This window comes from Aulostomus chinensis, chromosome 16 (assembly GCF_037954235.1).
Source record: "Aulostomus chinensis isolate RoL2024-O1b breed Wild chromosome 16, RoL_Achi_v1.0, whole genome shotgun sequence".
In the NCBI taxonomy this organism is placed as follows: Eukaryota; Metazoa; Chordata; class Actinopteri; order Syngnathiformes; family Aulostomidae; genus Aulostomus; species Aulostomus chinensis.
Window position 1 is genome coordinate 2471041 of NC_141335.1, and position 14803 is coordinate 2485843.

General features: G+C 43.6%; 1 protein-coding gene across 14 annotated transcripts in view; it reads right to left on the reverse strand.

Moving 5' to 3' along the window:
* The window catches only part of atrnl1a (attractin-like 1a), a 204417-nt gene that overhangs the window by 80324 nt on the left and 109290 nt on the right, over positions 1-14803 (reverse strand). For 11 of the 14 annotated variants that reach the window (XM_086179718.1, XM_086179721.1, XM_086179720.1 and 8 more), the window contains one exon: positions 2386-2447. In XM_086179718.1, coding sequence (XP_086035844.1) covers positions 2386-2447 — 62 coding nt within the window. Of the gene's footprint in view, positions 1-2193; positions 2318-2385; positions 2448-14803 lie in introns of those variants that run through there. The other 3 variants (XR_015109331.1, XM_086179723.1, XM_086179725.1) reach the window with 2 other exon arrangements.

Here is a 14803-nt window from a genome sequence, read left to right on the forward strand (position 1 = left end):
TTGTCTCAGTCCTGAGGGTCTCACTACAGCTGCTGTACTGATAGCAAAGCACCACACCGCATTATCAAATCACAACAAATCAAACAAAACCAGACTTGTGATGCAGAACTAAAGTGGAAATTCGAACTTGGATATAATTTGGGGTAAATAACGCAAAGTGGGGATGTTGGAATGAAGGGGGGGAGCTCAGGCAGCCACTTATACGTAGCTTCTCTGCTGTTTGGACGAAGAGAGAGAAGCTGATTGCTCATCAAGCGGGTGAGAACCAGAAGTACTTGGAAGAAGCTGAACTGCAGTGCCACCAATTAGCACTGGAGACTATGGAGAGCGGATATAAACGCTGTTTAATTATGGTCATTTTACTTTTTTCCACTTCCCTCAGTTTTGAGATGACAAAGTAATGAAAAGGAAGTTGATGAATCGAGGGAGGAGAAGAGAGTTAAACTTCTACTTGTCAATTAATTAGGTACACGTGAATGAAACATGTGGTAAACTCTGACAGCTCTATGACGAAGGTACAGAGCTGAGACCAATAAAAAAAAAAGCACATTTTGGTTACTGACTTATTTTTTCACGTTTCTCGTATGTGAAACTGCCAAGAAGCTAAAACAAATCCGATTAAAATTAAAAATATATATTTATATACTATTCAGACACTCTGACCAGAGTGTTTTCAGTTTCTGTAGTTAACAGGCGCACCCACCCAGCTGTCATTCATCCGTCACACTACCGGAGCTGATAAATAGCCGTGACGACTCATTTGACCCGTGAGTGAACGCCGACTGTAGCCTCACCAACTCAAGGCAAAAGCCACATTTTTGTGTTTTTTTTTCATGAAGTGTGAAATCGATCATCACCCTCTCACATTAATCACATTTGTTCAAATCCACCGCTTTTATATAAAGTAAACTGAACGCAGATGTACAAAAAAACTCAAAGGTGGTGTTTGTTATTTATTGTTTCCTCTTCCAGTGTAGTAAGGCACCTTTGTACATGACTACATGAACCTTCACCAGCCCTGAATAACCTGCGCAGTCATTATATAACCAGGAGAGTAAATAAAACAACAAGTAGGAAATAACATGGTGGTTGGAGCACATAACCTTTTCTGGGACTCTGCAGAAGAGCATAATTCACACACACACACACACACACACACACACACACACACACACACACACACAATACCGAGCTCTCAGGCAAAACTTGATGCTGTCCCCCACTGATGACATCATCCCTGTATGTTGGCCTAAAGGTCGCTGATGTCTGCAGGCCAGCCTTGGGCACATAACACGGCTCACTTGCTCACATGGCTGCACAGTAACACACACTCACACTGATGCAAGCACACACACACATAGTACACACACACACACACACACACACACACACACACAGAGGAAACATGCGCTCATTTTCTACACTTCACAGACACAAACACACACTTGTCCAGTGTCTCACTGAGTGGCAGAATCTTGCCTGAAGACAGTCGACTTCATTTCAGTCTTCTTTCCCAAAACCCGCTCATTAGATCCACTCTGACTGAGAGCTGCAAGAGCAACATCCCTCTGCTTTCTCTGGATGTTTGCTTCCTAATAGATTAACAATATTTCAGCTAATGGGTGATTTAATCCCAACTTCCACGTGATTTATGTGACAGTGAATTTCTAGTTCACACGGACAGCCGCACACAGCAGGACACTGTCCAGAGAGATAAAGGATTTAGCAGCGATTGAACGGGTCATTTCATTCCTGACAAACTTGCTTCAGATTTTACAACCCTTCAAAGCTCATCAGTACACATTTTTCTGCCTGCAACCAACCCAAGTATGAAACAACCGTAACTAAGCCTGAATAAACCCAACAGACATTTTGTTTGCTGGTTCAATCCTCCAGATATCCAGAGGAACCTTTCTGAACCCGTGTGTACCTCCAATAGAGTCTCCTTGAGGAAATACAGTCATCACAAATACTAGATATCACTGTTTTGAGCTGAAATTTTCTTCCTCCTTTCTTGCCAGGGCGGCAGGGCTCAGGAGGAAGATCGTGTCAAAGGGACCCTGAGAGCAACACTGAATCCTTAATTGAGCAGGTTGGCACCTTTGACAACAGCCTCAACCATCCAGTTGCTGCACAAATAGACTTCTTGTGGTTTAAGTTGGGTTTACTTCTTTTTTTAGAGGCAACACTCACCTGTTGATCCTGAGCAGATGCAGACGACTGCCAGGATTGTTGGGGTTCGGTGTCCTGCCTGAGGCGGCTGCCATCTATTATGAATCACTGAGCTCAGATTATGGCCCAGTTGTGCAAAGAGCCTCTGAGAAAGCAGCAACAGTAAAAAAAAAAAGAAAAAGAAAAAAGAAAACGATGGTCAGGAAACCCTACCTGAAGAAGGTGACGAAGAACTGCACCAGGTCCATGATGCTGTTATGTTGAGAGAAGGCAATCTGCAGGAAAACAGAGAGCACAGTTTCAGAAAAGATGAGAGATAAATAAAAGTTTAAGATCTCTGATCCGAACGTAAATATAAAAACATAAAACACCAAAGTCAGCTGACAAACGATGTGTACCGACTTCTCATTGGATCTAAACACTCCTGGTTCGCATCGTACTTCAGTAACTGCTCTGATCAGGTCTCAAGAAGGGGATCCCACTCCAGCCCGAGCCCTCTTAAGACCGGTGTGCCTCAAGGCCCTGCCCTTGGGCCCTTCCTTTTCCAAATTTACACCAAATATTTTAGTCATCTTATCTTCTCATCTCACGATGACGATGATACTCAACTCTCCCTCACCCCCCCCTTTTTTTTTTTACATATTAATCATAATAATAATCACACCAAACAAATTCACTTTAAAATCCCAATCAAACTGTCGTGTTCTTTAGGCCTGACAAATAAAGTAGGTGACTACTTTGGTCAGCCACAGCTGTTTCTCAAGACCTTCATCTTGCAACTAATTACACATTAAATGTCCTAACAAAAAATAATTGTCTTCTTGCCTGAAAATTAAAATAACTGACTGAAAATCACTCAGTCTCTGTTTATGCAACTTGATCTACCACACAAGAGCACCAGTAAACATGCAAAAGGATAAAAGGCGAACAGCAAAAATCAGGTAAAAGATGCGTTTGATGTTGTCTCAATCATAATTCTTATTTTTAGTATAATTACTGTTTTGAGCACAAATGTCGCCACCTGTTAACACAACCTCAGTTTGCCCAAACATGTGTTGCAGTGCATCATGTGAAACTGATGCAATAACTGCGGCTCACCTGAGGCCAACACTCAGACCTCTTACATAAGCCTTACAATTTTATTTCTGCCAAACACACTCTCACATGCTCCGTATCTCCTTCCAACACACACACACACACACACACACACACACACACACACACACACACACACACACACACACACACACACAGAATACAATATGAGCCACCGCCATATGGTTTATAGGTTACTATAAGATTAGCTTGTGAGGCAGACTTCTGGCCCCGTGTGCGATCTACTTTTCTGAAGCACTTTGTTCAATTAAACTCCAGCAAACCTGGATGTTAAAGCTCCGCTAAATCCTCAGACTGCACCATCCATCATTGTCTCTCCTGTGCTGGGGCTGCAGAGTGTGTGTGTGTGTGTGTGTGTGTGTGTGTGTGCGTGTTTGTGTGTGGCCCTCTGCTGTCCTGAGACATGCTTCGGATGCACAGTGACTCAGACATCCTGAGGGATCATTCTAAAGGGTAAATTTACCCAATTCTCACCACATTAAGTCGCATTTCACATAAAAGTATTTGAGATTTTTAAGTTTCTGCCTCTAAAGCAGCAATCTGATGTCTCAGGACGGGACGGCGATGATTTCATTTGGTGTCCTAACCCTTTTGAGACAGATGGCAGCAACATCTTTTACAGAAATGTTGATTGAGAACTAATTCAGTGATTCTGCCACAGCCAAGGAGGCTATAAGGATACAGAATATGTGCAGTATCATCAATATCTGTGACATTTTCTTCCCAAAACACCGAAAAAAAACAACACCACCCTTTTATCTGGATTACCAATCCAGTCACAGCAATCCAGAATACCAAAATCTGCCAACATTTTTCAGAAGTATGTTGGAAAACAAGTCTTCTGAATCACAAGATCCAGAATGAAATCAAGATGATTTCTGAAAGCCAAAATGTTCTTTTCGTGTTTTACATCAAGTGCCTTTGACTGAATCTGTTCAACTGCCACAGAACAAAAATCCTGCCACTGGTCACTAACAGTCTTCAGGAAGCCCTATTTGACTCAGATAACCTCCAAACCTTCAACCCTTGTCATATTCTTCCCATCAAACTTCTACAAAATATGTCCATCAGCTTTTGAGATATCCTGCTACTAATCAGACACGCGCTGGCGGTCACGTGACCTCCCTGGTGGATGTACTACCTCCACCAGGGAGGATCTGTCTGTGACATGATTAGGGTTACAAACTTTATGCTGTCACAACTTGAAACAGTCTTGCCTGAGATGGTCTTGGGGAAAAAAAGAAGAAGAAAAAAAAAAAAAAGATACTCCCTCTCAGTAACCAAGATTTTTTAGTGCCAAATGTAGTGTAACTTTTAATCAGATTTCCAGTGCGTGGGCATAGAGGAAATCATATTTCATCCACAAATGTCATGTGAAAAGGGAGGGAGTTGGATTAAGATGAACAGTTGGGAGACACTATTCTCCAGTCAGCCAAGATCCGGATGAAATGAGGAAATTTCTCGACCTAAAGCTCTGGGAAAGCGCGTGGGAACATGATGCAAATACGGCGTCCGTGTTTGTTTTATGATTTTGTTTGAGGAATGTGAGTTTCTCTCCACTCATCGGTTAACGCGTCTCTCCAAGAGAGATAAAGTTTGTTTGATCACAACTGTCATGTAAGACGTGATTCATGTCCATTTAAATCATTGTGTTTTATGACTGAAAAAAACTTCTCCATCTCCCCGTATTTGCAGTGGCGACATGTTTTTATGACTGAAGTGAAGTGAACCAGTATACGCGCACCCACAAAAGAGGCTCAAAACATTCATTTCTTCTAAATATACATACAAACCACACAAATTAAACTGTAGCCCACAATGCACCATAAAAATAAAACATAGCGTTACATATTTCCATTTGTTTCATCAGCATGCACACCCACAGATTCGTATCACAATAAAAACGGCTGCTCCGCTATCTGTCTCCATCAGCAGCCGTGGGATTTTACTGTGTGTGTTCCCGGTTTTTGTGAGAAAAATGTTTCCTGCTGCTTCAGAACAAAGTTTTGGCCTTAAGCAACGAAAACTCCTGAACATCCATTGTTGTCTATGTTCAAACTCCCTCATGTTAAGAGGATTATTTATTACAGTCGTAATTGATTTTCCATTCATTTTTCTTCCTTGTCGGAAACAAACAGTTTGGAGGTTTCTGACAGAGGCATCACATCCTCTGTCCCTCTCTCCTTTCTAGATAGTCTGAGGACGACGTGCATGCAGAGACAAACAAAGCACATCAAGGATACAAATCAAACCAGCTGCAGATGGAGGACGAAAACCAGCCGTGGCCCAAAGGAGGTTTAATCAATTCTGTTAAACAAAGCTCCAAATATTTGGGTGCACACATGACTAAAATTCTCTTCGCTACTCTTGTAGCAAAAAGTCGAATGTCTTATAATAGCCACTCACTGGATGTTCCGATGAGAACAAGCTGTCCGTGCGTCCCAGACAGCGCCGCCTCTTTAACTGATGATTTAATGGATTAGTTTGAGGTGCTATTCTTGGTTAGAGGAGACTGTTTTATGAAAAAGGAAAACTCCCCCCTCTTCATGTAAGGTCACACAATTTAAAGACAAAAGTTGAAGTCGCTGGCATTCCTGAACTCTTTGTATTAAAGCAGGAGTGTATGACTTTTGATTCTCCCAAACAGAAGTGAGAATAATCACACAAACACAGAGAAAAGTTGTAAATGTGTCCACCAGTGAGGCGTCAGTGGCGTCTTTTGCAGACAGCGACGGGCTTCATGACCGATGTGTGAGCTCCTGTCACAGGGGCTTCAACAGAAGCGACGTTCCCTTATACGTCCAAGTTACACTCTGCAGTTTAAAAGACTTGTAGTCTTCACGGGGTTCAATAAAATGTCAACAATTCATTAAGAAAGTGTTCACATTTTAGTGGTGAATTGAACATAATGAAACTATCAGCGAGCAAAGTTATAAAGTGTCCACTGGTGCAATAACAGTAAAGAGGACTAAACTCTTTCGTGATTTGCTGTGCATGTTAAAGACAGCGAATATCTCCATGGAAACAGACGTAAAACATCAGTGAAATAATATTCCTGACATAAAAGGGACGTTTAGAGAGAACGAACATGACAGACGTCAGTGAGACGAGTCCTCGCTGCTCGCGAAGAGACGAGGGGCTGTCGCTCAAAAACACTGACGACAATTTGATACATTTACCGCTTCAAAACAAGTAAACGAGCAACAGACTTCTTCAACAGGGACGAACTGCAATGATTAGCATCCAGACCTCCAGGCCGCCTGATCCTCAGAACTCGGGATGCTTTCTTCAAGCCTCAGTGCCGGTGACAAGCATTTGCCACTCATGCTGCCACTCTGGAACAACTGGAGGGAATTTCTTCAAATCTAACACAAGTGGGGCTGAACAATTTCATCGACCCTGCGATATATATATCGACATTTTGTTCTGGAAATACCACCAACCTGTGAGCCCACCTACAACGTCACCAGCCAGACAAGCTAATGCTAACTGAGACTGAGCCAAAGAAGCTGCGGCGCGACCCGAAACAAACCACGCTGGACAGCGACGGCAGTTGTTGCCACAAGTTCCCATCTTCTTCACCGAGGTCGTAGAAAATTACGGAGTCCATTGCCTACTTTATTTGTCAGGATTTGAGACCTTATTGGGTGGTGGAAAACACCGGCTTCAGGCACACAGTGAACGCGATGGAGCCCTGCTATGCTGTAGTCACCCATGAATTGAATTATTGGCTGGCATGGTTTATTTTTAGTGAACCTGGTGGCTGGACTGGCTAGCAGCTACCTCCTATGTTCAGTATCAAGCTAAAAAAGCTGCCAAAGAAGGCCACTGGCTACACTTTAACTCTCCATGTTCACTTTACTTTTCAAAAGCTTGAAAGCTACAATTTGCACTCATTTTCAATAAATGAAACTAATTCTCTCACCGCATCTTTGATTAATTTTGTCCAGCATTTGCTAGCGGCTAGTCAGAGCCGTATAATGTGTACTTGATGGTTTCAGTTCAATTAATTCAATCCAAGTCAATGGAACTCACAAGATGTCACCAAAATCACTTTGTCCCTTTAAAATCTTTCAGAAAATGAAGTATCGAATTGTATCGTTAGCCGAGTATCGTGATATATATCTTATCGTTAGACAAATATTGTGTATCGTATCGTATCGCGAGATTAGTGTATCGCTACGGCCCTAAACACAAGCATTCAGTGGTACTCAAGGATGACCTGAAAACACTTAAGTGGTCAAAGGTCAAGGTCACTGTGACAGGCACAGACCGTGGAGGCAGCAGATGCAGTATTTCTATATCGTACTTTTTTAGAGAAAATGACTTTGTCGCTTCAATGAATTCAGAAATATTCTTATTCAGAAATAGCCAAACATCATGAAGCTTTTCAGGTCAAATATGAGTTGATCAAGACAAAAGGTGACTACAGTTAAGAGGACTGTGCAGTTGTAAAAGCAGGCCGGAGAAGCCAGAAGCAGAACCAGAGACTGGCTTCCAGGTTGCTGCAGATGAGGAAATCAGTTGTAATACTTTAATTGCTGTCAGTGTTGAGTCTTTGTCTTCAATCTAAATTTCTGAGTCGTGTTAAATCCAGCCTTTTAATCTGCTGATTCCCCTCACAAGTGTTTCACTTCAGCTGTCTCACGTGGAACCCACCTTGTCAAGCCTCTCTGCGCTCCTATTCATCTTCATCTCTACACGCAGCGCTGACGTGTCGAATATTTCATTTTAATTGGCTTTAGAAAGGTCTCTGAAAGTCTTCCGTTCTCTTTTCGCCAAACTTCAAGACAATGTAGGGGTGGTCTATCAGGGGCCACATGTGCAAATTAGTACGTGGCATCATCATCTCTCTCACTCTCTCTCTCAAACCCCTGAGCAGCACCGCAGCTAACAAGAGCTATAAAATATAAAGCAACGGATCACAGGCATCACAATACGTCTGATGGAAATAGATTTCAAGTGTGGTCAACATGGGGATATTTTTAAATGGCTCTAATAGCCAGAAAGGCTGCGTGTTTGTCTTTGGTGACTCCTGGGAGACGACTTGGGAGGGGAAAAGAGAAAGAAATGGGGCAGAATGAGCTTAAGAGGTTTACCAGCATTTGTGAAGCAGGTAAAAGGGCCTGACAGTGAAAAACCTGCAGTAAAGCTGATTTTGGTCCAGAGGGACGCAGCATTAATACAAGCATCAGGGAGAAAAGAGCCTGGCTTTGCATTCAGGCTTCTAATGCAGCAATTTACATCATTCCCCCCTGACAATATGATAAGTTAGTGTGAATGTACGAGCACACGCATGCAGTTCAAGTTAATGGAAAACAGACACGCACACGTTCAAAACCCAACAAATAACTGTTGATAACAGATAGGACGGGAATAAACAGATCTAACACCTTGGAGAAATGGTTACCAATATTTACTCAACACAGTATAACCTGTAAAAAACACACACACACACACACACACACACACACACACACACACAAACCACAGCTCATCCCCGTAGAGCCTCCATTTCAATTTACAACAACTGCAGTCATTAAACACAGCTATAATCAATAAGCTGCTTAGACCACACCCTTTCTTTCCTGGGCCACTCCACTGCAGATACACACACACACACACACACACGAACACGAAAACGCACACACACAATGCAGATCTGAAGTACACAAAAGCTTAATGCACTCCAGGAGCATCAATAGTCACAGAAATCTTAACTCTAAGGTGTTATGTAAGTGTTTTAGTTTTTTTTTTATAAACAGGAATTAACTCAGTTTATTGACACGATGTAAAAATGTGACAAATACGTCAAGAACGTCTTTGGATTGTGTTGAATAGATCGACAAAAGTTAGCATGCTAACCAGCTGGCCCCAGTCCGTCTCGGCTCTTTGTACCTCTGGAAGTGTGTGTGTGTGTGTGTGTGCTGTCAGTCCAACACGAGAGGACAAGAAACAGTCCAGTTTGTACGTCTAAAAATTGAAGGTTAGAGCAGTGACTGACAGCACAAACCAGCCAAGCTGAAAATCCTCCTAGTGGCAGCGGCAGGAACTGCACCTCAACCACATTCTGTCACCTGACTGTTACATGATGGTTGTTGAGCAACCACGTTATACATTTTGGTTTACTTCATGTTCAGCAAAGCAGGTATGGATTCTCTACATTTTGAAATAAATGAAAAAGAAATTAATTTTTTTTAGATTTTGTTTTGTTAATTTGTCTATTAGTCTTTTTTTGCGCCAACAGCAGAAAAACTGAGGGAGGGTCTTTTTTTGTTTCTCCAAACTCTGCAGTTTTCTTCACCCCTTTTTTTCTACTGCGATACTTCAAAATGTGCATCAAAATATGATGGACACCAAACTACACTTATGATGGCTTAAAATAAGAATCAGAGCAGCTGAAAGAGAAACGCTTTCATGTTCCTGGTCACTGCCATCAGTTCCATCATGGTTCGTGTAGCCTGAAGTCGCAGGCATCAAGCAGTTGTGAGTGGCAGGCGGCAGCAGCTCTAATACCATAATGACAAATATTTGGCACATACAGTGCATGCTGCTCATGTAATAAACTCCATCTAAAATGTGAATATTGTAGCGTCTGTTGCACTGTAACTGCTGAGTGCCTGAGAAAGCAACGACATGAGTGACTGCAGCTGGGAATTCTCTAACACACAGATAAGTAAGTGCTGAAATAACCCACACACTCCTGCACAAACACAAGAACAACAGTGGCGTTCTTTTTCTACAGAACGTAATTGTTTTGAGACCAGGGGTCAACTGACTGTTCAGGGGGAGTATTTTCTAATCTTGAAGTTCGCACTGCAATTACCAGAGGTGAGAGTGTGTGTGGGAGACGGAGGTAAAAGATGAGAGGAATGTAAATGACATAAATACAAGTCCAAGATCCTAGTGTGGTCATTACTGAGGGGCTACGGTGGCCCTCTGGGGACAATTCTAGGAGCTGTGACAGCAGTGGGCTGCCTTTTACTTCCCCAACCCTGAACCGCAGGCTGCTTGTTAAAACCAGAAATGAAAGAAAGATCAATAAGAGGGGGGTGGAGAGGAGGGAAATACAGATGATGTGAGGAAGAAAAGAAACAGAAAAAGAGGAACAGCCTATGAGCTGAAGAAGAACACAAGAAAGAGATGAAGAGACGAGGACAGAGGAAGACGATGGGTAAGGTAAAGCAGACGGCAGGGAGACCATCCTCCATATTTGATAAACTACCAGTTACCATGACGATGAAAGTCACATAACTATAAAGAAGCAGTTGAAACCAAGCCTCTGACATTTGAAATGCTGCAATGTGTCTTTAAGACATTCCTATGTTGCCTGGATATGCGTGCTAAAAGGCTAACCCAAACAAACCCACCCAGAACCGTTGAAGGCTGCAGATTCTCCCTGTCTGTTAGAGAAAACAGGTGCATATTGACCACAAGTACCAGGACCTTTAAGTTCCTTACACTGTCTTTTCAAGGCACTGAAAGGTTCCAATGTTGTCTCAATTTCTAGCAGGGCCTGAAGTCCCAGGAGGATGAAGCAAATCTTACCTACAGCTGCAGATGGTGACTGAAAATAACAATAAATCATTTTAGCACAGCAGAGCCCACCGAAAGTACTGATCCTGAGCAGGGACTTCTCTGGGGTTGGATCAGCTTCCCTGGAACCAAATCTAGACTCTGGTTCCTGCCATCGAAATGCACAGAGTTCCTCAAATGTCCCCCATTCCTGGCAGTGGAGATCCTGATGTCCCTGAACCACTGGCCAATAAAATGCTAACACCTGTTAGCTTCTGACTTTTGTCTGAAACAGGAAAAGGGTGTCTCTCCCCCCCCCCCCTGTTTTCTACATCACGCAAACACAGAAAGGTATTTCCTGCAGCAACTAGCCCGCAGCATTCATGATTTATTTCTACAATACGTAATAATGTTCAGAAATATACATATTAGCATGTTAATAACTTCACATGGGAATTTTCCCCAGAACTGGGATGTGTTTACCACACATTCTTCTTTGGTATTTGCATACTGATGAGGACCTAATGACCAAAGTGAGGCGGTTCGCCAAGTGCCGCCTCCACCTACATGTGATGAAAACGAGTCCAGGGCTGCTGCCATATGTGAGCACTCGTTAGGAGAGCTCACAGATGCAGCTCCCGTGCACGTGCTTGAGACTCGAGGCTGCATCAATCAGCAGCTCAAACACCAGAAGGACGTGAAAACAGGACCTGACACGATACCAGAAGTCTCGTTATGACCTCCGCGTGTCAATCATTCATCTGATTTTAATTTGTTTCATTGATCTCCTGCTTCTCCACTTTGCTAATTCATCAGACTTCCTTGTTTACTGGCTGGATGGGAAACGGATATGAGAGGAAAACAGGTTAGAGGTGGAGCCAGTGCATGAATCTTCACACAAACTGAGTGAGAGTGAGCAGTTAGAAGGATAGCTAGCATTAGCAGGACAGTGAGAAAGCTAACAGTTAGCCTTCTGAACATGGATTTCAGTCACTTGAAAGAGTAAAAAAATATGCCAACAACAATAAAACTACCCCTTTCTTGCTAGACACCATCAAACTCCGTGTCAGTATTTGTCTTGTTTTGAGCAACAACAGGTTGGTGAGGCAACTGAGCAAGCTAATTCAGTCGCTAACTGGTTAGCACAATCAAATTGAGTAACATGCACAACCAACCCTGCATCACATTCTTTTATGAAGCACTCGAGCAGGGTTGTTTTCAAACTGGATTGTGTGGAAGGTTATTAAATATTTCAGACATTTTTCTGTTCCCTGAAAGATCAATACTGTTAGAGGAGTTTGCGACAGAACACATTTACTTGACAACGATCTCCAAGAACAAACTGGAGCAAATACCAAGACTGTGCAAATTCAGTGACTTTAAAGTAAAATGGTGCTTCACATCGGGCCCGGCTCCTCCAACACACACACACGCACGCACGCACGCACACACACACACACACACACACACACACACACACACACACACACACACACACACACACACACACACCGTCACTTGTCCTAATGCTGCTGATAACTGCCCCGACTTCCTGTTCGGGTAAATCGGCAGCACTCAACCTCCCATCTTCTTTGCCAGTTCATGAAACATAATACAGCCTGGATGAGATGCTTCAGTGTGTCAGACAGATAATTGTTCCAACTTCTGTTTTAATCCAATAAAGGACTCTCCGTCACAGAGATAATCTGTGTGTGTGTGTGTGTGTGTGTGTGTGTGTGTGTGTGAGTGTGTGTGAGAGAGAGAGAGAGAGAGAGAGAGAGAGAGAGAGAGAGAGAGAGAGAGAGAGAGAGATATCTGATTAGAAGAGACATCCTATTTAATGATGGCGGGAACTGAGGATAAATAAGTGACTGAGCACTGATCAGCAGATCAAATCAGGTCGACCCCGAGTTCGTCTGAAACAAAATGGCGGTTCACCTCTATGTGAGGGCTTTTAATCAGACGCTGCGCATGATGATGGAGGCTTGTGAGATGAAGACCACTGGGACTCAAGGATGAACTGAACTGAAGGTCAGGGTCACGTTACCTCATATGAACTGGAATGCCCTCATGGAATTTGGCAAAAAAGTCTACTAGGAAGTAAAAAGAGTTTGACGGTCAAAGGTCAAGGTCACCATGTCTTCTTACTTGGAACGGACATCCACTGGGCCTCCGACTAAAGAGTTTGGTGGTCAAGGGTCAAGGTGACTCAGACAGGGGGACCTAAACCTGCGATGCAGTATTTCTACTGTAGTTGAGGCTTCCAGAGAAAAGAGTGCTGCCTTTTCCTGCTGACATTTCCAATGCTGACAGAATTAAGACAAAGAGGTGTTTGTGGGATCGATTCTAATTCACAAGCAGAGATAATATTTTCCGCTAAATTACAGAGACGGTCAAATTAGAAGCAGTTTTGGTCTCCAGTTACACAACTTCGGGGGTTCATTAACAGTTAGTTCTGTCAGAGGAGAGAAACTGGGTCAGGTTCTCACAATGTTTGTTGACTCAATCAATAAATCATGATTTTTTGATCGGAGTCAGATGCAGGCCAGCTCTGATTTTAGGAAAATGTGTCAAGATGATTACAATTTACGCTTCTGATATATTTTATGTGTGCTTATGTTGATATTTTTATTTGCAGTTCATATCAAACATCTTTTATAGACTTTCACAAGTTTGACTAGGAAGTTAGATATGCAGCATTTACTGGCTCTCATTAATTCATCGGCTTTAGATGGGAACCTGACCACCGATGCTGTAACTCACTGCAACGCGGATTTAAACTTTGACATTCCATTAAAAGTCATGTGATGGTAGTTAACTCAACGGAGCAAGTCCAGAGGTGCAAGGTCAGTATGACACAACCAGTCAACATCTTTTCCAGCAGAACAACCAATAACAACACCTCCGTCTGCCTCACAACCAGCCCTCACCTCCCTGATGATGTCAGCACGCCGCCAGGGAAACACTCACTGGTCATGAGACACCTCCCTCTGCCTCACAGCCAACCTCTACTCCAGGATGACATCAGCACGCCCCTGGGGAAACACTCACCGCTCATGAATAGAGGGGATGTGCATGTAGTGGACGTGTGAGAGTGTATTAATGGAATGGCACCTTTCTAAGGACGGATTTATTTAGGGGGCGGCCCGGTGGAGCAGTGGTCCTCACTGTGGCCCCCATCAAGAAGGTTGTGGGTGGAGCCCCGGCTGCAGCACGGGGTCTTTCTGGGTGAGTCTCCATGTTCTCCCTGTTCCTGCTGGGTTCTCTCTGGTACTCCAGCTTCCTCCACAGTCCAAAGACATCAAGAGGGACCAGGTTAATCCAGACTCTAAATTGACCGTAGGCGTGGCTGGGAGAGCCAATGGTTGTCTGTCTCTATGTGTTGGCTCTGCCATGGACTGGTGACCTGTCCAGGGGGAAGGCTGCTGGGATAGGCTCCACCCCCACCACCCTCTACAGGAATAAGTGGAAGAAAATTGATTTATTTAGGGTGCAGATTTTGCTAAATGAGGAGTCTGACACGTCCACCAGACCAGTTCCACCTGAGTCATCGAACCAGTTCCACCTGAGTCATCGAACCAGTTCCACCCGAGTCATCGAACCAGTTCCACCTGAGTCACCAGACCAGTTCCACCTGAGTCATCGAACCAGTTCCACCCGAGTCATCGAACCAGTTCCACCTGAGTCACCAGACCAGTTCTACCTGAGTCATTGAACCAGTTCCATCTGAGTCATCGAACCAGTTCTACCTGAGTCATTGAACCAGTTCCACCTGAGTCACCAGACCAGTTCCACCTGAGTCATCGAACCAGTTCCACCTGAGTCACCAGACCAGTTCCACCTGAGTCATCGAACCAGTTCCACCTGAGTCACTGAACCAGTTCCACCTGAGTCATAGAACCAGTTCCACCTGAGTCACCAGACCAGTTCCACCTGAGTCATTGAACCAGTTCCACCTGAGTCACCAGACCAGTTCCACCTGAGTCATCGAACCAGTTCC